Source organism: Camellia sinensis, chromosome 1, assembly GCF_055761805.1.
Source record: "Camellia sinensis isolate YWXY chromosome 1, ASM5576180v1, whole genome shotgun sequence".
Lineage (NCBI taxonomy): Eukaryota > Viridiplantae > Streptophyta > Magnoliopsida > Ericales > Theaceae > Camellia > Camellia sinensis.
The window spans coordinates 119,009,685-119,037,627 of record NC_138961.1 but is presented as its reverse complement, the minus strand read 5'-3'; the positions used below and the strand labels follow the sequence as shown (position 1 = coordinate 119,037,627).

The following is a 27,943-nucleotide window of genomic DNA, read 5'->3' as shown; positions in this document are numbered from 1 at the left end:
GTTCAGTCCCTCGGCTTTCAAGGCCTCAACAGCCAACAGAAGACGTTCATTGGGATCCATGTCCGCCCCTATCTTGTTCCTTCCACTCACCTCCACTCCGCCAAGGGATTGGCTTTCCTCAAATGCAGCCCGTCCCAACATCGGGGAGTCTTTTGACATGAAGTTCCCGGTATGTGGTGTGGTCGATGATGGAGCCAATGTCCCGGAGGCCAGATCCGTCACGGTTTTTTGAAGATCTTTAATCATTCCCATCAACTCAGAAGTAGTGGGTTCACGGGTTTGAGATGGTTGAGGTTCAGGTGCACCCATCATGCATAAGTCCATGCTTTCTGGGATAAACACCTCAGGCTTGGGTAGATGGGCCGGGGTGATGTATATGCTGGGGTCAAAGGTGGACGGCAGTATGTGGATGTGATTGAGGTAGGCAGGAGATGTTTGGTCATTAGGGTCTGAAGGTGGAGCTATCGTCCGGTTGTCGATAAGATTTTGGACCTCATGACGAAGGCGGTAGCAACGGTCAGTGCCATGACCGCGCTGCTGATGGTACACATAGTACTTGGCGGGGTTATGTCTGGCTGGGAGTGGGTCGGGAAGAGGTTGAGGATCGAGGGGTTTGAGATGCCCTTTTTCCATCAAGGCTTTTAGTGTGCTAGTCAGGCTCATATAGAGGGGGGTGAAAGTTCTACCCTGAGCTCGGACTGGGCCGGTTGTTTCTATGCTTGGTTTGGCAAAAGGGTTGGCTGTGGTGACTGTATTGATTTCGGTGGGTTTGAGAATAGCGCTACTACCAGCGTTGGTACTCCCTGAAATCACCTTCTTTGTCAGTTCCCTTGTCCTGGGAATGATCCCGCTGTTGAACGCATTCTCGACTTGAACCCCCAGTTCATGCAAACTTTTGAAAGTGAATAGTGGAGTGACTATCAACTTTTGCAACATATCATGCTCGAGGTTTCGGACCATCATCTGCACTTGATCCCTCTCAGAAGGGCGACGATCTGTCATTTGTGCTGCCTTTGCTCTCCACCTTGCAATGAATTCTACAAAAGGCTCTGTTGGGTTCTGGCGAGTTGCTTCGAGCTCTTGGATGGTCATTTCAACTTGGGTATTGTAGGAATACTGATCGACAAAGGCCTCAGCCAGTTCTTCCCAGTTTTGCTTCACTGTATCCTCCAATTTGGCATACCAAGTGGCTGCTACACCCGACAGGGTTCTTCCATACAGAGAGAGTTTCTGTGGCTTAGTCAGACCCATCGGCTTTAGGACATCTAAGAAAAGTCGGATATGTACCATTGGATCTCCAGACCCGTCGAAACGGTCGATATATGGCATTTTGAATCTGTCTAAGAGCCGGATGGCAGCCTCGGTGTGCCCATCCTCAATGTCAGGAATGGAGTTAAGGCCCTGTGCCTTTTTGAATTGCTTCTCAAGGTTTGCAATTTTCACTGCAGTCAGATTGAACTCATCAACATGAAAGGGTTGAGTTCTCTCATTAGGCTGCACTAGGGGTCTGAGCACCTGAGCTTGAGCCAACCCTTCTCGAGGATTTGGATCCTGCAAATCTTCAACTGGCGGAATTGGGTCAAAGTTCGGCTGGGGTCCCAAAGCTGGATGTGAGGCAGATGCCCCAGATGGGCGCTGCGTTTCAATACTGGTTTCGGCCTGCATGGCAGTTCCCTGATTTAGCGCTGCTATCACGGCCACAAATTCTTCCGAACCTTGTGCCATCACGGTCTGCTGAGCCTGAACAAAGGTGATGTGACTGGCGACTGACGGATTAGATGAACCAATGAGCCCTGACCGGCTTTTCTTTACCTCGCCTCAGCAAAAGAACACTGGTTGCCCTTGAATTGAATTTCTGACCTAACAAAGTCTATTGGCACTAGTCCAATGTACCCGGGGGATATCGAAGCCTTCTGAAGCTATGGTTCCAAGACTACCTAGCAAAAGAGAAAACAGACAGCACCTCAGCCTGATTTCACGATAACCCACATGAGCAAAGCTGAGTGAGTGTACTCTCTACTGAATTCTGCCCCAAATCTGAGTCTGATACCCACAGGTAAAGCTGACTCCTAAATACTGATAGTAATGCCCGCAGGCCTGATGCCTAAACTTGCAAACTGATACATGCATTCCTGTAGAACCGGGGTTTGTGTTCCCATACTGGCAGAGCCCACAACCGGTCAGCCTTATGGTCATGCCTTGACAAGACAAGCCTCCGGCAAACCGTTCAGGAATAGCAGATGGCGAACACGGTGTCCTAGGCGCACCAATGCAAATGCAATGCAAAGAAACACACAAGTGTAGTCAAAAACAGATATCATGAGTTCGAGTCAAGTTCTCTAAATCCCCAGCAGAGTCGCCAGAAACTGTAGACGTCCCCGAACGCCCCGGGAGAGACGAGCTCCCGTTCTGTTCATTTTGGGGTCACTACAGCTCAGGACTCTCAAATTTGTCTCGGTTCTAAGTCTGAACCAAAGAGTCCAAATCCGGCAAATCGTTTTGAGAAAAACAGATTTTTTTGAAAGAAGTGCCAAACATGGACTGCTTTTCCAGATACAGAGTCGCCACCTAAATGTTTTTTTAATGGGAAATTTAGGAAACCCTGACTCGTTGCCTAAGGCCACGTGTCCGTCATCACCAAAGTTGCCTCGGCTCGGGAACTTGGGTACGATTGGAGAAGGTCACTTCGTGACCACCCCCGCTCGCCCGATCAAAGATCGGCCTCTACTAACCATGATATCTATTTTTGAAAACATTGTATGTTCTTATTCCGGTTATTAGCCTAGGTTACTATGTGATGCACACAGCATATAAGTATAGACTGGGTCGCCCGAATTGGAACAAAACATTTCATGTTTATTTATTTGAAAGATGGTTTGCTACTCGCAAGTAGGCTTAAAATGCAGATTTTGCCACCCGCATGTGGGCTTAGAAAAGATAGTTTTGCCACTATCTAGTGGGCTTAAAACAAACAGTTGATGATTTATTCCAATCCAAGTAACCCAACCTTCACCCACAGGCACTCAGGCAGATATATCACATAAGCATATAGCCTCATGGTAAGCATGCTATTCATGGCAGTCACTCACACGCATGCAAGGATGCTAAAGCATAAAACTTACCGAGTACTCCAAGCCAAAATAGAAACTACATTAGAAATCATGCATGAATCCTAAGTATACAGAAATGCCTAATGCAATACATGCAAAAATGCAATCTATAGTAGGCCCGGCTATTCTAAAAGATGGCATATGAGATGCTACAACTATCATGTATTTAATTTAGAATTGAAAAATACAATGCAGTTAGTATGATGCGCCGAGCCCGGTGCATGCAATACAGATGAGTGAAATGCAAACATGCTATCATACTGTATGCTAATTGAAATATGCCCTAATCTAACCACCATAAGCGGATAAATAAAAGGGAGAAAGACGTGGGGTTGGAAGACATACAACACACACACGCACACTTATTACAGTTATGCCCTCGCATAGAGGGTCCAAATAAATAATACAGTCCCGAATAAAAGAATATTACAGTCCAAATGTTACAGTCCAAATAATATACAAATTCCTAATTAATTAATCAAATTAACTAAGAAAGCTGTAAAACTGGCGTGCAAGCCAGGGACTGCCTTGCTCCTGATGAATGATGCATGTCTGGGCCGCCTTGCGCGGAAATCCACTGGGATGCCCCAATTAGCCTCTGTTTACACCTTTTCTTGAAATGCGCGCCAATCTCCAAGAAGTTGCTGATTCTTCATTTTGCTGCAACAGAGAGCAGGAAAGGGGCATGGCAATGTATTTTCACAGATATATGCATGCCTCGATCCTCGTGCCACCAATCACGCATATCGATGCATGATGGCAGAGGAGTCGAAATGTGCAGCTCAATATAGAATGAATGCACGTGTAAACACAACAAGAACCTAACTCCATCATGGGTAATCCGGAGTGTCGGTGACTGGGAATTGAGACACGTTCCGTCACTCGGAGTACGAAACGTACCTAATTTCCCGTGCCCGGGCTAACTTCTATCCCGAACACGATGCAATATGCATGAATACAACTAAGATACAGCCCAATATGCACAATGTTATGAAAATGAGATATCTCGAAATGCACGCACACAGGCACGCAAATCGAGAAAATGACTGAATGTGATCTAAGATACAACCTAGTATGCACTATGCTGTAAAAATGAGATGCCTCGAAATACGTGCATACGGGCACGCAAATCGAGAAAATGACATGCGCAATGCAAATGACATGAAAATATGATATGGGCTTACACTAACATGAGAGAGCCTCAGCCACACTCACATAAGAGGCCGATGGATGAAAATGAAGTGCCTCGAAATGCGTGCACACGGGCACGCAAACCGAGGCAATGGCATATGCAATGCAATATGGCTAAAATGGCATATAGAATGCAACATGGACTTATACTAACATGAGAGAGCCTCAGCCACACTCACATAAGAGGCCGGTGGATGAAAATGAAGTGCCTCGAAATGCGTGCACACGGGCACGCAAACCGAGGCAATGGCATATGCAATGCAATATGGCTAAAATGGCATATAGAATGCAACATGGACTTACACTAACATGAGAGAGCCTCAGCTACACTCACATAAGAGGTCGAAGGATGAAAATGAAGTGCCTCGAAACGCGTGCACACGGGCACGCAAATCGAGGCAATGGCATACGCAATGCAATAGCATGGAAAATGATATGCAAGCATGATAATGGATTTTCAGCAATAAAATGTGGGGGAAACACAGCCTCGAAATGAGGCGAAAACACACCCGATGCATGGAATCTCTCCCGAAATGCAAATTAGGCGCATAGAATGAACTACAGCTATACAAAGCATGCATAATTGGTACACGAGATGAAAATACAGAAGCAAGGCAGCCTCAAAATGATCATTTTTACAGTACAAATCATGGCCAAACAGTAAGCAAAGATAGGGCAACAATGGCATGCAAAAATGGCCCTAAACATGAGATTATGAAGCAACTCATAGCTGCTAACTCCAAATAGGTTAGAGCCCTTCAACAACATTGAAGAGGGGCCAAAAATAAGCCACTTTACAGAACTGTAAAAAACCCAAAAACAATCACAGATATGGCTAAGCTCTTATGCAAGAAAATGGGCCAAAAGGTGGCCAAAGAGGCAAGTGGTATATGCATAGCCCAAACTGAAAAGTTCCCTTCTACAACATTAAAGAGGGACCAAAAATAAGCATATTTACAGAACTGTAAAAAACCCAAAAACAATCACAGATATGGCTAAGCTCTTATGCAAGAAAATGGGCCAAAAGGTGGCCAAAGAGGCAAGTGGTATATGCACAGCCCAAAATGAAAAATTCCCTTCTACAACATTAAAGAGGGACCAAAAATAATCATATTTACAGAACTGTAAAAAACCCAAAAACAATCACAGATATGGCTAAGCTCTTATGCAAGAAAATGGGCCAAAAGGTGGCCAAAGAGGCAAGTGGTATATGCACAGCCCAAAATGAAAAATTCCCTTCTAAAAAATTAAAGAGGGACCAAAAATAAGCATATTTACAGAACTGTAAAAAACCCAAAACAGCATACAAACATGCTAGAAATGCAATGCAAAATGAGGCTCAAAAGTGACTATAACATGAGATATACAAAACATTCGCCAAATGAGCAAAGACCCTTAATAAAACATGTTAAGAAGGTAAAAATAAGACTTTTTCTAGCTCTGTAAAATGGCCAAAAACCAAATCATAATAGGATACCAAAACATGCAAAAATGGGGACCAAAGAGGGGATATAAAGGCAAGTATAGCATGGAGGTCCCAAATAGTGTTGAGTCCTTCTTCAATGTTGAAGAGGGACTCAAAATAAGCCTATTTTTAGTTCTGTAAAATGCCCAAAAATGGAAGCATAATGGGCTGCCAAAGTATGCAAGAAAATAGCATTCAAGGAGATATTGAAGCAAGTGCAATATGGGGGCCTCAAACAGGGTTGAGCCCTCAATGAAACAAGAAAATGAGCTCAAAAAAATGACCTTTTCAGTTTTGGTTGGAGCTCAAAACAATAAGCATGTATGGCTTACAAATGATACAAGAAATGGACCCAAGAAAGGAGAAATAGGACTTACCTTTGAAGACAAGTCTTGGATGCTTCTTGGCTTGAGTTTGCAGCACCCTTAGGCCTTGGAGAACACCTTCAAACTTCTGGAATGGAGGATGGAAGGGTGGAGGTTGGTGGTGTAGAAGAAATGGTGGTGTAGGACTTGGAGTTTCTTGCTTGAAAGAGAGGGATGGAGGGAGATCTTTGTATGCAACCTTGAAGGTGATTTTTTCTAACCCCTAATACAAGTGTTGGAGGCTGGTTATAAGGATCAAAAGGAGAGGGAGTATGGAAGGAAAGGGTGGGGGAAAAGGACCAAGGCTTTCCCCCACAAAATATCCCCCGGATTGAGATCTTTTCTGGGGGAAACAGCTATACAGCTGTAAAGTGTGTAACTCAAGGAATATGGCCGGCCACCTTTTGGGCTTGCAGGTGGCCGGCCGGCCACCCCCCCTAGCCGGCCGGCTAGGGGTCAAAAGGGTCAAGTTTACTTAGTGGCCGGCCACCACAAAAAGGTGGCCTCCCAACTCTCCTCTTCACAGCCCTGTGGTTCGAATTTGGAAACTCTAAAACAGGAGAGAGAACAAGCCATTTCTAGGAGGTGGTCAAAAGGTTCAAATGGAATTAATGGCCGGCCATAAACTTTTAGGGTCCTCCCATGTGTGTACATCACAAATATGTGGTTTGGGGTTGAAGAAAATGGCTCCAAGGTGTTCAACATTGGCTCGGAAGGAGGGGTTCAAAAGGGTCAAGAAACATTAGTGGCCGACCACTAACTTTTAGGGTCCTCCCATGTGTGTACATCACAAATATGTGGTTCAAAGTTCAAGAAAGTGGCCCAAGGGTGTTCAACACTAGCTCGGAAGTGAGAAAAACAGGCGTCGGAGGGCGCCGGAGGAGCAAAAACTGGTTGTTGAAACAATTGCTGGCCTCTCACCCTTCTACAGCCTTCCCGGTGATAAAACAGAGGTACCTGCCAAAAATGAACAAAAACCGATGCAAAACGAATGCTCGGGGGCCAAAACGCGCAGTTCGGGGTCCCGAAAATTGCCTGTTAAGCACCGAAAGTGGCGTTCGGGCACGAAGTGGGTCTCTCAGACCCCAGTGTCCCTCAAAAGGGAGAAAATAAGATGTATGCCAAAAATCAGAGCAAATGGAGATGGTTAAGCAGTCCCGAACCGAGGCACACGGCCAACGGTCCCGAAAAATCGGAAACCGGACTCCGAAATGGGCAAAATGGCCTGCGGCCACAAAATGTAGCCCACGGCCACTAAGAGATGGTCTACGGGACCTCTCCCTCCTCGCGGGAAAAGAAACAGAGAAAACCGAGTCTGGTTCGCAAACCGAGACAAGGCACAGAAGAGGGTTCAGAAATCCGGAGGCAGGGCTCACGGCCGCGACTCTGAGACTTCTGAACGAGCACGATATGCAACGTCACTGGGCGTTCAATCGGTGATGTCTGAGTCTTAAGGTCGGTCAAAAATGGGGTGTCTACACCGACCATTGAATAAGCTCCAATTCGCTGCATTCTGAGCCATCATTGTAGGCCATTTCCCCACTATTTCAGACATGCCTAGGGTCTGTTTGGGGTTGATTTTTCCATTAGTGCATTGTTTCAGATACCTCTAGTGTAACGCACTTCACTAGTTTCGGTACCCGGGCCCCCTAGCTTGCATTGTGTGCCATGTTTGTATGTTTCGGGATCATTTTATACCATGTTTTAGAGCTGAAATTTGTGTGTTTGTATGCCATATTGCATCCTTTTCCATGCTTTGGTAGAATGGCATTCGATGCCTTAGGATCGATCCCTTGCATTGTGCATGTTTGCATGTGTTTCGGTTGTCTAATTTCCATCATATGGCCACTGATGTGGGTGTGGCTGAGGTCCACTCATGTTGGTGTAAGTCCATCGTGCATCATGCATGCCATTTTAGTCCATAGCATTGCGTATGTTAGAGTATTGTGTATGCCATGTTACATCATGTGCATCGTGTATGCCATTTTAGTCCATGACATTGCGTATGCTAGGTTACATGTTAGTCGCATTGTGTATGCCATCTCATTTGCATTGTGTTTGGGATAGGAGTTAGCCTGAGCATAAGAAACGAGGGACGTTTCGTACTCCAAGTGACGGAACGTGTCTCAATTCCCGGTCGCCGGCACTTCGGGTTAACCATGATGGAGTCTAGGCCTTGTTGTGTTTATATGTGCATTCATTTCACATCGAGTCGTGCAATTCGACTCCTCGGCCATCGTGCATCAAGATGCGTGATTGGTGGCACGAGGATCGAGGTGTGTATACATATGTGAAAATACTTTGCCATGCCCCCCTTTTTTGCTCTCTGTTGCAGCAAATCAAAAATCATCAACTTTCTAAAGCCTTACACAGTATTCTGGGATTAATTGCAAACAGAGGCGAATCGGGGCATCGCAATGGATTTCTGCACAAGGCAACTTGAGCATGCATCTTTCATCATTCGGAACAGAGCTGAGGCGGTCCATGAATTTACATGCTAGTTTATTTGCTTTCCTAGTTAATTTGCTAATTAATTAGGGTTTTGTAATATTTAATCATTCATTCGAACTGCAATTATTTATTCGGATTGTATTATTTATTCGGACCCTCCGAGGAGGGCAATTTTGTAATAAGTGTGTGTGTGTGTGATGTATGTCTTCTAACCTCACGTCTTTCTCCCTTTTATTTATCAGCTTATGATGGTTAGATTAGGGCATGTTTCAATTAGCATACTTAGGCTCGCATGTTTGCATTCATTCATCTGTCCTGCATGCACCAGGCTCGGTGCATCATACTAACTGTATTGTATTTCAATTCCGAGTTGAATACTTGTTAGTTGTAGCATTTCACATGCCATCTTTAGAATAACCGAGCTTATTGTAGTTGCATTTTTGCATGTGTTGCATTAGGCATTCCAGCATAGTTAGGATTCATGCATGATTTCTAATCAGCTTCTGTTTGGCTTGGAGTACTCGGTAAGTTTTATGCTTTAGCATCCTTGCATGCGTGTGAGTGACTTCCATGATAGCATGATTACGATGCGGCTAACTGCTTATGTGATATATCTGCCTAAATGCCTGTGGGTGAAGGTTGGATTATCTGAATTGAGATAATGCATTGACTGTGAGTTTTAAGCCCACTAGATAGTGGCAAAACCATCTTTTCTAAGCCCACTCGAGGGTGGCAAAATCTGCACTTTTAGCCTACTTGCGAATAGCAAACCGCTTTAAAAAAAAAACATGAAATGTTTTGTTCCAATTCAAGCGATCCGGTCTATACTTGTATGCTGTGTGCATCACGTAGTAAATCTAGGCTAATAACCGGAATAAGAGCACATAATGTTTTCAAAACTCGATATCATGGTTAGTAAAGGCCGATCCTTGATCGGGCGAGCGGGGGTGCTCACGAAGTGACCTTCCTTAATCGTACCCAAGTTCCCGAGCCGAGGCAACTTTGGTGATGACGGACACGTGGCCTTAGGCATGAGTCAGAGTTTCCTAAATTTTCCAAAATAAAATATTTAGGTGGTGACTCTGTATCTGACAAAGCAGTCCATGTTTGGCACTTTTTTCAAAAAAAATCTGTTTTCAAAAACGATTTGCCAGATTTGGACTCTTTGATGACTCATCGGTCTTGCATTGCACTCTGTGAGATTAGATACAGGACCGTGACATTGAGTCCTGAACTGTAGTGAGCCCAAATGAACAAAACGGGATTCCCCTCCCGGGACGTTCAGGGACGTCTACACTCATTAACCAATTTTATGACTTCCTTTACATAGTTGGTTGTATATAGAACATATAATAACTTGTATGATATTCCCAGTTCTGACTTAGAACTTTTTATGACTGGTTTTGCAACAAATGTCTTTCACCGACATCTAAAACCAAAGAACATCTTAGCAAATGCTAATTGCAAACTTAAGATATGTGACTTTGGTCTTGCAAGAGTAGCCTTTAATGATACCCCCACTGCTATATTTTGGACTGGAAGTTTCGTATCTATTTCTTTGATTAAATTTTCAACCCCATTAACTTGTACTTACTTATAGGCCGAGCTAATAACATGTACAAATATACTTGCAAAGGTTTGCTAGCAATTTCTCTGTTGTTGATTGCCTTCTTTGATTTGTTCATAGGATTATGTGGCAACAAGATGGTATAGGGCTCCTGAATTGTATGGATCCTTTTTTCTAAGGTGTAAGAGTTATTGCCACTTTCAATTCCTTGAAGCAACCCCCTTTTAAAGTTTCTCTCTCTCTCTCTCTCTCTCTCTCTCTCTCTCTCTTTTGAAGAACTTTTTGGATGATGAATTTTGTTTTTGACGCTTATGTATGGTGGTTTATCTTGTTTTTAGTACACTCCTGCAATAGATATATGGAGCATTGGTTGCATATTTTCAAAACTTTTAACTGGAAAGCCTCTCTTTCCCGGAAAAATGTAGTCCATCAATTGGACTTGATGACTGATCTATTGGGAATGCCATCTCCTGAAGGCATTGCAAGGGTTAGTTTACTGTGATAAATTTGTTCTTACAATGAAAAAAGTTTAAATATTTTAGGTATTAATTTTGTTTGATCCAATTTTGAAATTTTACCTACAGATACAGAATGAGAAAGATCATAGATACTTAAGCAGCATGAGGAAGAAAAAGCCTATATCTTTTACCCAAAAATTCCCAACTATCACTAAATATCATTTTACCCTTTTTAACTTTAAAGCCATAGACTTAGACCCTTCAACGATAAAAAAAAAAACCTCGTCCCATCATGGACAAAAAAAACCCCTCAACGAGAGACTTGTGGGAGAAGACGGGACTCGAATTGGGTTCCCGGTTTGGGAGTTAGAGTTGGATTTTGGTCTAGGCAAACTAGTTCTTTAAAAAACTTAGAATTCGAGGTGTTGACGCCCCAAAATCACCAAACAACGTTGGATTGCACGAAACTTGGCACACACGACTGCTTAGGCACGAGAGACATGTGGGAGAAGATGGGGCTCGAATCGGGTTCTCGGTTTGAGAGTTAGAGCCGGATTTCTGTTTAGGCAAACTAGTTCCTTAAGAAACTTAGAATTTAAGGTGTTGACGCCCCCAAAATCATCAAACGGCATTGGATTAGCACAAAACTTGGCACACATGACCGCCTAGGCACAAGAGACTTGTGGGACAAGACAGGACTTGAATCGGGTTCCCGGTTTAGGAGTTAGAGTCGGATTTCGGTCTAGGCAAATTAGTTCATTAAGAAACTTAGAATTCTAGGTGTTGACATCCCAAAATCACCAAATAGCGTCGGATTAGCACGAAACTTGGCACACACGACCGCTTTGGCACGAAAGACTTGTGGGAGAAGACGAGACTTGAATTGGGTTCCCGATTTGGGAGTTAGAGTCGGATTTCAGTCTAGGCAAACTAGTTTCTTAAGAAACTTAGCATTCGAGGTGTTGATGCTCCAAAATCACCAAACGGCATCAGATTAGCACGAAACTTTGCACACACGACCGTCTAGGCATGAGAGACTTATGGAAGAAGACGAGACTTGAATCGGGTTCCCAATTTGGGAGTTAGAGCTGGATTTCGGTCTAGACAAACTAGTTTATTAAAAAACTTAGAATTCGACGTGTTGACGCCCCAAAATCACCAAACGACGTTGGATTAGCACAAAACTTGGCACACACGACCGCCTTGGCACGAGAGACTTGTGGGAGAAGACGGGACTCAAATCGGGTTCTTGGTTTAGGAGTTAGAACCAGACTTTAGTCTAGGTAAAATTATTTACTTAATTATCTTTGTAATTGTATAGTAGTTAGATTTTTATGTTTTTTTGTAATTAACATATTAACACATAATTATATTGTTATTAATTATTTTTGTTTTTTGTTTTCAGATATTTCTCGTGTAGGAGTTTGCTTCTTGTGGAATGCATGCCTATGAAGAATGCGACTAACTTTTGTTTTTGTTATCCACGGGGAATGATGAGGAAAACTTTTGTTTTAGGTTTATGTTATTTTGAATTGTGAACAACATTATGTATTTAAACATTATATATGTATTATGCAACATTATATAATGGGGTAATTTTGTTGATGTGTAGTTATGAATACAAGAATATTTTTATTATGGAGAGATTGTTATTTCTATATAGGAATTTTTGTATTATTTATGCAATTATTGGGTTTTTTTTCAATATTTTTTTTCCATTTAATACAGGTAATTTGAATATATTTAATAATTTTACAACAATTTTTATTTATTTATTTTTTATTTATTTTTTTGCAACGGCACCACACCATCTCAAAAAACATTACAGTTAAAACTGTATTTTTTTGGCGACATAGGCAATGCCATCGCAAAAGATATTGGTGACAGGGGTCATGCCGTTGCAACACAAAAACCTTTTTGGTGACGGCATCTTTTTTGCCATCTCAAATACAAATTTTAGCGACGGCACAACATTGCCGTCACAAAAGGTCTAAATTTTTTACATAGCATAAGTGACAGTAACATGCCGTCGCAAAAAGCAATATTTTCCGTCGCAAAAAAAAAGGCGACGGCATCTTGCCATCGTTAAAACATTTTAGCAACGTCCTTTGTTGTGACCCCCCTTTACCGTCGCTAAAAGTTTTTTGAGACAACATTAGGAGTATCAGCGACGACATTTTGCCGTCGCAAAAAATTGAAATTTTTGTAGTGGTATTTGATTGGATTGGTTTAGAGCATCTTCAACGGTTCACCAAACATTTCATCAAATCTGAGTAAAAATATGACCAATTTCTTTATTTGATATCAAACGCTCCAACGGTGCTTTCATCAAACCACAAACGTTCGGGGGGTCGACCGCCAAGCGCAAAATTAAATTTTTTCCCATTGTTGTGTTCTGCCATTGTTGTTTGTTTGCTCAGAAAGACTGAGCATGAAATAAAAAACTATTGGAATACCCACATTAGAAAAAGGCTTCTCCAATGGGAATTAATCCACTGATTCACAGTCCTCGTCTTGATCTTCTTGAATTTTCTTCAGTGCGAGACAGAGAGAGAAAATCCAAATCCAAATCCAAATCTTAATCTTATGGAACACTAAATCTTTATTATCTATTTCGCTATGAAAAAAATGCGAATGAGATATGAAAGGGAAACGACACAGAAATACAAAAGTTAACAATTTTCTTTCTGTTTTCAATTGAATTTTCTAAGGAACCAAACAGAGGGTGTATTAGTAGTAGGGGTGTAATTTTGGCCCCGTCCGGACCATTCGGGCTCGGGCAGGGTCGAGCCCATATTGGGCCTTGCGGGCTCTGGCAAAAAATCAAGTTGGGTTGGCCCGGTCCACGGTCCAAAAAACTAGGCCCAGGCCCAAGCCCAGTCCTAGGGATATTCGGGCTTTGGACGGGCCAGTGGGCCGAGTCGCTGGGCCTGGGCCTAGGCTCGGTCTTTGGGTGAGCCTAAACATTTTTTTTTTGATTTTTTCACCAAAATTTTATTATTTTTCATTAAAAATAACATTGGGCCTCGCGCGCGGGCCGATGGGTTGGGCCACGGGCCGGGCCTGGCTTTAAAACGATGGTCCAAGCCCAGGCCGAAGGCCTCGGGCTGGGCTTGGGCCCAGGTCTAAACGGGTCGGGCCAGTCTGGCCCGCGGGCGAGTTTCGGGCTGCCCACGGGCCATTTTTACACTTCTAATTAGTAGCAGAGAGAAGAGAGACATTGATGGAAGCATTTTGGAAGTCATGAGTGAGTTTATGAAAGCACTTGAGCCTTTTATAATAACCTCCATAGATCAATTTCACCTGCTTTTGGGAATTTATCTGAGCTTGAGTTTCTTTATTTGTCTTTATTGTATGTATTTATTTTTATATTTTTCTCTTTTTTTGGCGATTAAAAAAAAAAGCTTTCCAATTCAAAGATGAAAAGATAAAAGTAATAATAATAAATAATGCACAGTAGTCGCCTTGTGGGTCGACCTGTCAATGTAAATTTTCACAAATTTTTGCTTTAAAGTGGTCATATGGGGGAACATCCAACTGGACATCCGACGGGTCGTTCGGTGGGTCCAACTCAACGGCTATGCACAGTAAAGTGCTGAAAGGGGCAAGTCATCCTCAGTTTGGTGAAAACGTTTGATGTTTTCTCAATATGATACTGTTTTGGTGCAACCGTTGGAGTACAGAAAACACATCTTTTTCATCAAATTTGAATTTGATGATAGATTTGGTGAACAATTGGAGATGGTCTTAAGGTTGGTTTATTTATTAGTGACTTTTTAATTTTTTACAGAAAGATATATATAAAAATAAAATGATATTGTGACAAAAAAAATCAAATAAGCAGCTATTCCCAAACAAGCCAATATAATTTATTTATTTATTTATTTTTTATTTATTATGAAAAGTCGTGTGTTTAATTTTGATTGATTTTCATTTTTTAGTATCTTTTCAAATTTCCATTTCTAAAGTCTTCCAAATTCTTTCTTTTTTTGGGAAAAATGTTAATGATTTTAAAAGTTTTATTAAAATTTTTACTAAATGTGTCCAAATAGATGTGTGACTCACACCCTATAAGTTTCATGCGAATCCCATATCTATGTAAAATATTTGATAAAAATTTTGCTTGTTTAATTGAGAGATTTGAGGAGGAATTTAAAAAGTGAAACGAAAAAAGTAGGTAAAATATAAATAAAATATATTTATATTTTATCTAATTTCACACACATTTTCTCTTTCTCTTTCTAAATTCCTTCCAAAATCTTCTAATCTAACCCATGAACTTTTGATCCCTAGCATTATTTTATTTATTTTTATTTTAATTTTTTGGGTAAAGTACACTTACACCCCTTGAGGTTTGAATTTAATACATATCACCCTCTGACGTTTGAGAAATTACACTAACCCCCCGTCATTGCAATTATTTAGACCGAATGAATACATTGAACTCATACATTCTCTCTTTTTTTGCTTTGCTTTACTTTATCATTTTTTTTTTTTTTGCATTTCCTTTACTTTTTTTTTTTAATGTAAATTCCTCTATTTTTCTACTAGGACAACCTTTTATATAAGCAAGGGTTTGTGAAATGAAACTATTAATCACAGGAATGAAAATATAATTTTCAAAAGGAAAATGTCTCATAACTCAAATTTTGTGGCTCAAATGGCCAAAACGACGTCGTTTTGGCCATTTTTATGTTGTTCTTTACTCAAAACGACGTCGTTTTGGCCATTTGAGCCACTTTTGAACCACAAAATTTGAGCTACGTAGCATTGTCGTTTTCAAAACATCAGGAAATGAGTAGTAATTAGATTAAACCTCAAGGGGTGCCAATGTAATTTACCTTAATTTTTTTTATCACGTGCTGGCCGGCGCGCAATTCTATGCTTTCCCGCCAAACAACATCATTCAAACTCTTTTCTCTCTCTCTGTCTCTCTCTCTCAACTCTGATTGATCCCATTCTCTCTCTACCACCCTCCTCCTTTCTATTCAATCTGCTGCCAGATTTCAAACCTAACAGTTGAAAATCCCAGATCTCCTCTTCAATGGCAGAAACCATAGACTACTACAACTACTCTCGAACAGAGCGCATAGTCCTTCTCATAGATCTCTACCCACTACTTCACCTCCAAAACCCTAACCCATATCTCTCCTGCATCCTCACCGCTTCCCAAACCCTCCTTCTCTTCCCTTCTCTCTCTTCCTCTCTCTTCGCCTTCAAGCTCTTCTTCTCCTCTCTCTCCCCTCTCCTCTCCTCCTCCTCCCTCCACCGCCTCCTCCACAAACCCTCCACCATCCATCTCTCCTTCAGCCGCCCTTCTCAAACACTCGATTCTCTCTCCAAAACCCTCATTTCTCTCTCTAACTCCCCAATTTCTACTGAATTGGCGATTTCACCTCCTCGTGCCTCGCATGTGGCCGGTTCTTTGCTTCAGGTCGCGCACGATTATGCCTGGGATGCACAAAGTGAAAATCTTTCAGGTAGGTTGAACAATTTTCCCTCTGTTCGATCCAATTTGGTTCTCTTGCTGTCGCCGATTGGTAGATCGTTGAAATGTTTATCTGAATTTATGAATGTGGGTATGGATAATGAATTGTTGAGTGATGTAGATTCATTCTGTAAGAATTTTCATGATTTTTTTGGTGCTGTGAATGATGCGTACGCTAACAGAGATATTCACTGTAGTTGGATTGATGTTAAGTTTGATGTGGAGTGTAATGAAGAAAATGCGGAGATTGATGAATCTGTGTTGCAATTTGGATTTAAGAATTTTCTCGAGAATGGGATTAGGAATTTAGGTTGGGGATTTTGTTCTACTGACTCGATCATTTTGGGTTCTGCTCTTATTCCATTTGGATTGATTTATCCAATGATTGGAACTTCATTCAATTGTCTCCATTTTACTGATTTTTGTAAACCTATTCATGCACAGCTGACTCTTGAGATCTCGGATGTGAGTGGAAAGCCTTTAGAATGCAAGTGCTCTGATCTTGAATTGCTCAATTTCAAGGAGCTACCCAGACTTATGCCTGCTGATATTATGCATACCCTTGAATTTAGAAACTCGGAAAGTGAATCACTTGAACAAGATAAAGGATTTTGGCATCATTTTGGTGATGGAATTACAAATCTTCATATTAAATCTGTTCAGAAATGTAATGAGAATGTGAGAAGTGAGGGCTGCTTGTCTAATCTCATTTTAATACGAGGACACTCAGGAGAATTAGGGAAAAGTAGAAAGAAATGTTGTAGCAGTTTCTTTGCTGATAGGGTTCTTGAAGTACTATCGAGTGAAACGGGTCAGTTCATTGATAGTAAAACCATACCTATATGGCAAATTCTGTTAAGTTTTCTCTGTAGGAAAGGTTACACAGCTTTGGTGTCTCTTTCAAAAGGAAATGGGGATTCATTCTTGGGTATGCTCAAGCCTTTTACAGCTCATTTGGCTATTCTCTCTATTATGGATGATTGGCATGTGATGGAACCTGAATTTCGTGGATCAGTAGCTTTGACATCAAAAAATAATGTCCCGCTAAGTGATCAAAATAGAAGAAAGAACAAAAAATATGTGTACCAGGACCTCACCTGGATCTCCTTCTGTAAGGCAGCATTTGAATTCTTTGAATTGGAGCTGGAGGAGGCTTACTTTGCCAGAAGATTTAGTAAATCAAAGAAGTTGAAGTTTTTGAAGTGCTGGATGAAACAGATGAAGAAGTCTGGCTATGGTTGCTTAACCGTACCTGATGAATCCAAGTCATGTCAACATATTGAAAGAGAGATAGGTGAAAGACTAGTTGGAACAGACCAAGAAAGCAAACAACCAATCCCTTCATATTTTCCAACTGGACCTTCTAAAATACAGGAGGGATCTTCTTTAGTTTCTTGTTCAGAAACTTTGGAAGCCTTTTTCGGTAATCTTCCTAAGAAGATTCAAGATGGTCTTGAATCCAAAGGAGTGGACTTGCAGATCTTGGCAGAGAGAATTGTGAACTTGTCCATTTATTGGTTATACCAGAGGAATGAATCAGATAATAGCATGGAGAGTCAAACCCCATTGGTAAAATCAGATGGTTCTTCTGGCAAGATAGTTGCTGGAAATCTAATAAAACTTCTGCTAAAGGAGCCCAAGGAATTGAAGGAGAAGCACAAGGATAATGATCCAGCCCTTACAGCATCTGATCCAGGATCTACCAGTTTTGTTTCGGAAATTATAGTTAGAGAGTATCCTTAAAATCTTTTTTATGTATATATATATATTTATCTTAATACTATATTAATTTTTATATCTATTTATCATGCATTGGTGCCTTTGTTAAGAAACTAAGTTCTCTGGAGGTAACAATTTAGCTCCATTTGCTGTGGCATTTTCCTTAATTAGTGCAAGACATGAATTGCAGATTTTGCTTCGTATGGAGATACTCCGGTCAGAGGTTGCAGAGAATGTTGAAGCTTCTACAAAACGCAAGCTTGTGAAGCAGATTTGCTTGCTCTTAGAAATCATTCAGTACCTTGTGGAAGGAGGCTTTCACGGCCATTTGAGCCTTTATGATTATGTCGAAAAAACCATCAAAATGAGGTATAAAGTGAAAAAGCACCATAGTCTCTGTTAGAATTATACTACCATATTTTATAGCTGTTTTCAGATAAAGTATATATTAGCATCTCTTTTTCATTTTGTTACTTCTGTAGGGACACATTGGTTTGCAAGCATATATTAGCATCTCTTTCTCATTTTGTTTTGTTAAAATCAGTTTGATATTAATACCTTCACTTGGAGATTTCATTCTTTTTCGAAGACAGACCAATCACACAAGCACATATGTATGTGTTTTACACATATGTAAGCGTAGAAACTTGACATAATGCTTTCAAACATAGATATAGAGAAATACATGCATTCTGAATGTAGAAACTTGATCTAATGTAGAAACTTGATCTATTGATTACAATTAGTTTCACATTAAGAGTTAGTGAGGGCAATTTCAAAATAAGTCTAAAATGTTTGAGACCTCCTAAAAAAGTTCCGCTAATTTGACTCATAATGATGTGGCATGATAGGTGTCAACTTTTGATTTGTCACACACTCAACCATATAGTGCCCAACTCCCTTGACACATTATTGTGGGTCTAAAATTGTGGGTCTCTAGCATTTATCAATAAAATTATGTTGTCTATGTAACAACAGTAACAGAAACGAACTTTATCAGACCCATTTCTACACCCAAGTTTCTGTTCATTGCTCAGCTTCAGCTGGTATATTTATGTTTCAGCCGGTCTGCTGCTCAGCTCTTTATTTCTCCATTTCTGTGTCACAGTATCTTTGATTGGCTCTTTGTCAGACCCATTTCTGCACCCAAGTTTCACATGAGCCAGAGCAATGGGTCTGAGAAAGAGCTAACCAAAGATCTGATGAAGAGCTAAATGATCCGCATGTTAAATGAGTTGTATAAAGAGCTAACTATTTTTTTTTTTCTTATGTGGATCTTGTGGAACTTGGATGTAGAAGTGGCTCTGATAAAGAGCTAGTCAATGAGGAAATGATAAAAATATTTCTGTTTCACATGAGAAATGGTTCTAGAAACCCAAACTGACTGTAATCCATGCAATTTTGTTACTGAAAGCATAGTGTTTAAAACAAATTTGTAGTTTTCAATTCAAAAGCACTCTGGATGCATCTGGTTCTACTAGCTGCTGCTTCTGCATATGGGCTGGTTATTCATATTTCATTCACTTCATATGCTGCCAATACTTGCTAAAGCACACTGATGTTACAGTCCTAGAGATATTCAATGTCATTGTTATGATTGTATATGAGCAGTTACAGCCAAAATTTAGTCTCTATTCATTCTAGTTATTTCAGAATGAAGAGGAGCTTCATTTATTTATTCTTTTATATTTTAATTGTGCAACAGTATGAGCATCGCATTATTACCTGAAGTTAGAACCAGTCATATTAAATGATGTTTGAATGCATAAATTTTCAGGTATCATCATGTTCTTGGAAATGTGGTAAATAAAATCTATGCACAAATGGATCTGTTGCCATATGTTGATGAGAATGAATCCTTGATTCTGCTACTCAACAGTGAGGATAGCAATCACTCGTGGAGAGATAAAGACAGGTATGTAACAGCTAAAACTACTAGAATTCATGAATCAATCTCAGCAGAAGATGAGTCTTCCCAACCACTGGAACATGACATGGACAGTCCCTGCAATGTTAAGAGAGAGGATCATGCCCGTAAGTTAAGTGAGGCTCAGGAGATGAGAGAAAGGGCTCGCAGGTTTGTTTCTTTCAGAACTTGGGTGCCAGATTTGCAGAGGGTTTGGGCCCCGAAGCAGCCCAAGGCAATGAGAGCGAAATCTGAGTCTCTGCAGAAGCAATCAAAGAGGAAGGAACGACACAGGGGAAACCATGATATAGTCTGTGAGACCCCAATGATGGGGAAGAAACATAATGAGAGTAACCCCTCTGGTTCTGTTTCTAAGGCATTGTTTCAAGATGATTGGTGATGCTAGCTAGCTAGGTCCATACTCCACAGCAACATTGCTGATTTGCCTGGATAGGGAATTGCATACATATTTGTTTTTTTTCCCATAAATTTACATGTAATAACAATTAGCTTTCATGCTTGTGCCAATGTAATATGACAGGCATACATTAAGACTAGCTGATCTTATGCATTAGAGTTTACTTCTTGATCCATTCTGTATTTAGATGGAATGCCACTGTAAAATGGTATTAAATATTAACATTTTTAACTTTTCATAACTCCAAATGTTGTATCACTAGGCTTATATGGTTCCGTGTACTTCAAAATATTGTTTTAATAAGAGATATATTAGATTCTTTCCTCAGTTTGCTCTCTTGATCTTAGTTCATGAGCTATCAATAATATATTGTCAACTTGCTTCCTTGAACAAATGGTTATCATTTTGTAATTCAAAGCAAAGTTAACTTTACTCATGTGGTATCATCAATGTGCTAGTCACGTCATACATTAGGCAATGAGCACATAATTTCATGTAGTTTGTGCAATATGAGTTATTCTCCGCTAAATAAAAAATTCAGGTCTTGTTAACTAGTTTCTCAATCTGCCACATTTTTGTGGCTTGCAATTATCCTAGTAGTGTGAATGGTAATTTCTAATAAATTATTGAGGGTTGCTAAAGCAAGTCCAAGAGGTGTTTCAAATTGATAATCATTAATCTAAACTATAATAGTAATACTACGGTCCTAAAATTATTATCCGAATTTTATCTAAAAATATCAATTTATGATTTTAATTTATTTTATACTTGGACCTACACTACATCAATTCAATTTCTACAATACAAACATACTATTCAAAAAATTCTGAGTAGATGTGTGTGACACCGTAAGCCCTTTCTATCTTATTAGTAAAGCGCGCTAGCTACAATCTTTCTAAAGCAAGAAGCGAGAAAGTTGACTTTGAGAAATAAGGTGCTTGTTGCCGCTTTATTAGTAAGGTTGATTGTTTTATATCTCCTCAATAACGGTGAAAGGTTGCTTTACTAATAAGATAAGACGCGTTAGCACTTTAGTTTGATTGCTGGAGCTTATACAGGCCTTAACTTAATAGGAGTAGTGTCTACCCTACTTTTCTCTACTGTATAAGGAGGGACGTAGCATTTTTCAAACTATAAAAATTTACTTTTGTATTGTATTGGAATAGAACATTATTGCAAGAGAACTAAATAATTTCTTATAATCTCCGCAAATTAAGTAAATTATTTCCTTGAGATAAATAACTTCTTAGTAAAATGATTTTACAACTTGGAACGCAATAGACTCAAAGAACAGATTGAATCTGGCCAACAACTCCTCTAATGGTCCAGAATGAAGTGAAATTGGATCTACAAAATTGTCAGCTCATATTCCAAAATGTAAAACGTTTAGCATCCAAATGAAATCTTAACTTATAGATTTTATTTGACGGCTTTATTTAGAATTGCTTATTGGTTGTTCAGTAAGACCAAATATTAAAAAATATAAAAATTTTAATATAAATCTTTCACATATTGTAAACAGCGTATGCAGCAGGAGGAGCAGGAGGAGGGGCTTGTTCTATGGCAGAAGCAGTGTCAGTGCGTCGGCTCTCTACTACCAGCAAGTCCTTACACTCACACCGCCCTGCTTTCCCTTGTTTTTCTTCTCGCTCTCTTCCTCCTCCTTTGTCTACCTCAGCCTCAGCCTCAGCCTCAGCCTCAGCTTCCTTTATCCACTTCTCAGGTATTACAAGCTCTTTCCCTCCCTATCAAACGGCAATTCACAACGTCCAACACACAATTTCTATATATACACTGCGTTTTCTATGCATTGCTTTCGCAAATTCTAAGTCTTGAATAAGTTAATTGCAACTTCAAATCATTGGGAAGAATTGTGAATGATAGACCTGGAATTCCAATTCAAGCTATTGAGAGAGAAATCTATGTCAACAATTCAAAATTTTCTGCATTTCAACCATAGCTTTTGAGCTAAATAGGTTTTCTGGATGTCTCCTCATATATATATATATATATATATATATATATATATATATATATATTTTTCCCTCAATTCGTTTTATTGAACTTTTCTTCAACTAAATTTTTTCGATAATGCATGTGATTAAATTGATCCTGAAAGCACCCTGAAATGAGTTCCTCTTTTATAAAATCTTGAATTAGGTTGTGTTTGGTTGGACCATTACTTTTTGTTTGTTTGATTATAATGGAAAACGCAAGGGAGGAGGGAAAAGAAAGTGAGAGTGAATCCCACTTTGTCTTTTGGTTCAGTTAGGCTCTTTTCTTCCTCTATTTTCCAACTCAACCAAACATAGCTTGGAATTGGAATTCTGGAATTCTATCAATTCTTTTTCCTTTCCATTTTATTTTCCAATCCCTTTCCATTTCCTTCATCAAATCCTCCAACCAAACATAGAGGCGCTACCTAAAGATTTCAGCTCCAACTGCCATAGAAATAGGACTCATGAACTTCTAAAAGTTAGTCTTGTTCTTTCTTTTGATAACATGGAGAAACTTCTCTCTCTCTCTCTCTCTCTCTCTCTCTCATTGTCTTTGCATGAATGAACTAGCCTAATGCCATGGCGTATGCTCCATTTTGACTTACAGTAAACAACTTGAGCTAGCCAGCAATAGGAAATCATCATGAGTCATGACCATCACTAACTAGCCAGAAACCTGTTCATCATATCCTTTTTTTCTTGCCTATCGAAAGATTCCTTATAGTGTCTAAACATAAGAGCTATTTACAATTGCTCTTTGGCCAAGCAAGGTCGGTGCGGAACTATTGAGGGGCTCGCATAACCATATATATATATATATATATGTAAAAAATAGAGTTCCTTAAAGTGGCCTCCAACAATGCTAGCTCAAAAAGCTACTTTAGCTAGTCATTTTTCAGTATACACACCAACAACTCTCTCTATTCTGGCTATCTTTGTTTCAAATATTTTTATTTTTCTTTATTTATTTATTTTTTCAAATATTACAATGTTATATTTTCTTGACAATCATATTTGTTCAACAGTCATATTTCTTAACAGTTATTTTATTTTTTTAAAAAAATTATCATATGTTTAACAGTCCTAGAATATCATGTAGTATTATTAACATGATGCTCCCAACTAAAAGCATAGCAAAAAATTTTATGGATGAGAGGATTTGATCCACCTTTGTTAAATTGTTGAGAGGCAAAAAGTAACTTACATGATGTGTTTTGTCATTGCTCATTTGGTAAGAGCACCACATAAACAATGCTAGATGGTCTTCTAAACTATTTAATAATTTTCCTCAAAACTATTGTCATAGATGAATACAGAAATGAAGAAGAATAAAATAATTAAAAAAAGTGAGCTACAGTAGCAGAAAATTAAATCGGCGAGGCGTTATCAAGTATGTTGGAGCTAATTATTAGTCTTGAGCCTTCCTGAAATAACCAAAAGGAGGATTCAGCAGCTAGGCTCGCGTGATTGCTCTAATCTTTTAGTTTATCAAAGATAAAAAGCCTCGATCATTTTTTGGTTCCATTTTTACGAACCAATAATGTTATGATGACTGTATTATTTTATCACATTTTGTATACCATCTATGTTATCATTTCATTAATTTAACGGGTCCCACCACTTAAATCTGTTACCGATGTAGTGGTGACACATCAGATAAAAAAAATATAGTGGTGACACATCACATGGTATATAAAATATGGTAAAATAATGTGATTATCATAGTCATATTATTTGAGCAACATACACACAAAGAAAATCTAACTCCGCCTCATCTTTCTTTTTACACAGTTTTTTACCTCCCATCCGGTCGATTTAAATGTCAGAAAATTCAAGGCATTTTAAATGTCATTTGTCTTGTTTCATCAACTAAAGATCATTTTTAAAAATTGTAAGATGATGGATGGGATGCTTCACTTATCACGGTACTATCATTTTGTGAGGCACATAATGGGAAGTTTAATGAAATTTAGCTGTCTTGACTATGTGGTTTTGAACATTAATATCATCCGTCTCAACTCTTAGTCGATTTTGTACATTGAAAGAAAAATTGTAATGAAATTTATCTTTGAATCAATCTTAAATGATTTTTGAGATTTGAAAGAGCGTTGAATTGCACTTTGATATGTGATCAAGCTAAAAAGCGAAATTAAACTTCTTTTATTCATCTTTTGTTAAAGTTGATTATTTTTCACTTTTTATGAAGTAAATTAATCTATAATCTTAATATGTTTCACTTGATTGAACTTATAAAACATGTTCATATTTTGTTGGAAATATAAACATTTTATTAGTTCGTGAAAATATTTTTCTCTTAATTTGGTCCTTCCCATGTCGAAATCCGAGTTCCACCCCTGGCAACAAGTGCAAATTCTTCACAGCTTTCAGTCTTTGCAAAACTGAACCGATGTCATAATGATATTTTCAAGAGCTTTTACCACAAACAAACATGAAATTTAAAATTAAAAAACAAAAAAATAAAACAAAAGAGGAGGCTTATGGAACTGCAGTTTACAATGTGGATGCCTAACCCAATTAATGCCAATCTTGATAAATGTCGGCAGGCTGCAGCAGCCCCACAATTCATCAGGTTCATGTCTTAAGAAACACATCCTAGATGAACGCAGTGGAGCTAAGGCTCAAGTGCAGTTCATGAATTATGAGCACCAGTCTTGTAGCCTAACTTAAATGTTAGTTGCTCTTGTCTATGAAGTCCTTATCTGAATCTATTTGAGCATGGAAAGTCGAATCATATAATGCTCTTCCTGCCTTTTATAAGCCATGTCTAAACTTCAAAACATGTCAGGGTATTTTTTACTTTTATTGATTGTGTGTTGGCTTTAGATGCCTCCAATTTTATAGAAACCTTGGGAACCTTGGGCATGTGATTTTTTAGGGATATGCTAAGAGATGTGAATTTTGCACCTAGTGGCCTCCATCAATACCAATTCACCTTTTTGTCATTAAAGTTTGGGAGACTGATTTAATTATGCCACATGTTCCAGTCTTCCTCTCTCAAACACCACAAAATTATTTATCTTTGGTCTTCAATGAATAGGATGGTAGGTTTTTCATTTATGGCATAAGCTTATTAATTGACTCTTAAAATTTATATATTTGAGCAGTGCCAATCAAGTTTGAAGACTAGAATAATACAAACAAGAATAAAAATCAAGCTGTCTAATGAAGGCTAAAAGTGCACTGATGCTTGAACTGAAATATAATTATGCTTTTTTTTCTCCTTAAATTAAATATGTTTGGGCATCAGTGTATGAATGTAGTTGGTTATCTGCTTGTCTGTGGCCTTTTGTGCTGTTGCTTCTGCTTAGTCTCAACTCTTATGTTTATCAGTAAAGTTGAAATCCAATTTTTAACAGCCAGATTTTCAATGCAAACTTTCTGCACTGGTCTATTTTCTTGCTTTGCTGACTGACCAAAAATCAAATGAACTATTGATGTGGTTCCATTTCCTAGATAGGACGCATAAGCCCATGTTAATAGGATGACTCTGGATGTTAAATCTCTTACTGTGACAGGAAACTTTATTGTTCATGCGATTTTTAACTGTTTTGATTATGGAACTCCACAATTGTCTTGGAATGTCGGCTGTTGAAAATTGTTTGCACAAGTTAATTTTCCTCTGAAACAGCTTCCAACAGGTTGGCTCTGTTCCAGATTAAAGCATCCTCCTCAGAGGAGACATCTGGTTCTGGTGAAGTGGGAGAGGTGTTCTTGGACTTGAAGGAAAAGGTAGCTTCCCATTCCTTCCATAATCTGTTTGTATAAACCATGGTGTGTCATATCAGAGTTCATATTTCTGGGATGTTTGATAGTTATCACTGGTGAGAGACGACTTGTTCCACTCTTCACAGTTACCTGATCTCCTATCACATTACCCATGTCATGGTACAATGGAACACTGCTTTTATTTCTTTAAAAATGTAGACCCATAAATACTCCAGTTTTTGTTCTTGATTGATGTCCGGAGAAAAATCATGGGTTCAATGTTCACCCCTTGATCAATTCATGGCCTGTTAATTTTATTAAACTGTGTTCTTTGAGAAATTAGCAAACAGATTTGACTCAAGAGAGGATATTCATTTTTTTCAACATTTGGTTGGATATTCATTTTTTTCAACATTTGGTTACATTGTGTCATTCAAATCCTGTTCTGTTCTTTAATTTGACAGTGGGATGCACTTGAAAACAAGTCTGCACTCATTCTCTATGGAGGTGGGGCAATATTTGCTATTTGGTTGTCTTCCGTCATTATTGATTCTATCAACTCAGTCCCTTTGGTAAGTGATTTGATTGAGTTCACCCTTTAATTTTAAATTAAAGAAATTTTTCATGGTAAATAAATTGAAGCAAATTACGATGAATGCTTTTCCCATGCTCTGCAATCAAAATTTTATTTGTTAGTCAAATTTCTTTCTGGATATTTCACTAAACTGTTCTAAATTATTACTCTATTATGAAATAAAACCAGCTTCCAAAAATCATGGAATTGGTTGGGCTTGGATATACTGGATGGTTTGTCTACCGGTACCTTCTCTTTAAGGTAAAACTAACTCATTACAAATTAACATGTTTCATGTCCAAATTACTTTATCCGATTGCCATCTATCTGAATAAAGTTAATTGTCCTGTTTTACATATTTCAAATTAAGTGATGTCTTTTCATTAAGCACGTGCATCCCAATTTATTTCATTTCATTTGATAGTCCACGAATTGGACAGTACATTGCAGATATTGTGAAACAATTTTCATTGTTCCAAGTTGATATTACAAATACTTCAAGATGTAGCCTTTTCCCCAAACTAGTTTCCATAGAATTCCTGCAAAATCATCTTTTACTCGGCTGATATTTTTATATTCTCTTGGCTATTACTTCTGATTGTTTCTAGCCGAGGGCATGTAAAACCAGAATCCCACAAGTCCTTAGTATCTCCCCAGAAGTAGGGATATGAAAGACTTAGCAATGTGTATGTTTGAATCTAGTTTAAGCTCCATGATTGACAGACTGTTGATGCTCAGACCCTATTGGATGGTGTAAAAATTAGTAGAGAGCTTGTGAGTATGGCAACCTTGATGGGTTATAAATTTAGACATGGGATATTCTGATACTTAAATATTTCACAATGATGTTTGGCATGAGGTATATCATTGTGACAAGTGAACATGTTTTTCTCAGTCGAGCAGAAAGGAACTAGCTGATGAAATTGAAGCTTTGAAGAAAAAGATTGCTGGAAGTGGATAGAGAGTGAGTATCAATAGGACAAGTGTAGTTTTTAACATTTAGCCATTGATCACAAATCATAGTAGATACATATCCTCTAAAAGGGACACTTGACTCATGTATAATTGGCGATCTTTGTTCTCTTTCAATGTGAATCTATTTTATTGTTTCTTGAAATGATAATTAGCAACAGATTGAACAAATCCATTGCATGCTTATATACCAAGAAACCATGTAATCACTTCTCATTTCATTTCTTGTAATCCAATTTCATAGATATCTTAATTTTCTGGGTACTCTTTAAGATGATTATTTTATTTTGTTTCCTTTGCCGATGACTTCTCCTGATAAGGTTGATGACAACAGAAGTATTTGATTGAGGTATTTGCAAGTACTTTCTGATTTTAAGGAGAGCATTACCTTGCTTTCCTTCTTTTGTATTATTCTCACTCTCTCTCTCATTTTTTTTTTTTTTTTGAGCAATGATATCCCTCTAATTTTGGAGCATAGAGTTCTAATTGAGCTCTAATAATGTGGCAGAGAATAAAAAAAATAAAATAAATAAATT

The 27,943-nt window shown here is 38.9% G+C and overlaps 2 protein-coding genes and 1 pseudogene across 3 annotated transcripts; all 3 read left to right on the top strand.

Moving 5' to 3' along the window:
* Positions 1-10,651, top strand: part of LOC114321405 (mitogen-activated protein kinase 15-like) — a 46,881-nt pseudogene extending 36,230 nt beyond the window's left edge.
* Positions 10,652-15,534: 4,883 nt separating this feature from the next.
* LOC114321375 (uncharacterized) lies at positions 15,535-20,465 on the top strand. Its single transcript, XM_028268548.2, has 3 exons — positions 15,535-17,828; positions 17,992-18,183; positions 19,592-20,465. The coding sequence occupies exons 1-3, from the start codon at positions 15,652-15,654 to the stop codon at positions 20,118-20,120; spliced, it is 2,898 nt and encodes a 965-aa protein (XP_028124349.2). The 5' UTR covers positions 15,535-15,651; the 3' UTR covers positions 20,121-20,465.
* A 1,152-nt stretch (positions 20,466-21,617) lies between these two features.
* Positions 21,618-27,660, top strand: LOC114321377 (protein CURVATURE THYLAKOID 1A, chloroplastic). 2 transcript variants are annotated; one of them, XM_028268549.2, is made up of 5 exons: positions 21,618-21,861; positions 25,785-25,885; positions 26,326-26,433; positions 26,625-26,696; positions 27,331-27,660. In XM_028268549.2, exons 1-5 carry the CDS (start codon positions 21,699-21,701, stop codon positions 27,394-27,396), a joined length of 510 nt encoding a protein of 169 aa, XP_028124350.2. In that variant the 5' UTR covers positions 21,618-21,698; the 3' UTR covers positions 27,397-27,660. The 2 variants fall into 2 exon arrangements, with proteins under 2 accessions (XP_028124350.2, XP_028124351.2); XM_028268550.2 differs by lacking the exon at positions 26,625-26,696.
* The last annotated feature ends 283 nt before the right edge of the window (positions 27,661-27,943 follow it).

Bases quoted from the DNA above. Each gene is read 5' to 3' on its own strand.
- LOC114321375 (XM_028268548.2), top strand. From the start codon at position 15,652: ATGGCAGAAACCATAGACTACTACAACTACTCTCGAACAGAGCGCATA. The intron at 17,829-17,991 runs GTATCCTTAAAA...AATTAGTGCAAG, and splicing joins TCGGAAATTATAGTTAGAGA to ACATGAATTGCAGATTTTGC. The intron at 18,184-19,591 runs GTATAAAGTGAA...ATAAATTTTCAG, and splicing joins GAAAAAACCATCAAAATGAG to GTATCATCATGTTCTTGGAA.
- LOC114321377 (XM_028268549.2), top strand. From the start codon at position 21,699: ATGGCAGAAGCAGTGTCAGTGCGTCGGCTCTCTACTACCAGCAAGTCC. The intron at 21,862-25,784 runs GTATTACAAGCT...CCTCTGAAACAG, and splicing joins TTCCTTTATCCACTTCTCAG to CTTCCAACAGGTTGGCTCTG. The intron at 26,434-26,624 runs GTAAGTGATTTG...AAATAAAACCAG, and splicing joins CTATCAACTCAGTCCCTTTG to CTTCCAAAAATCATGGAATT.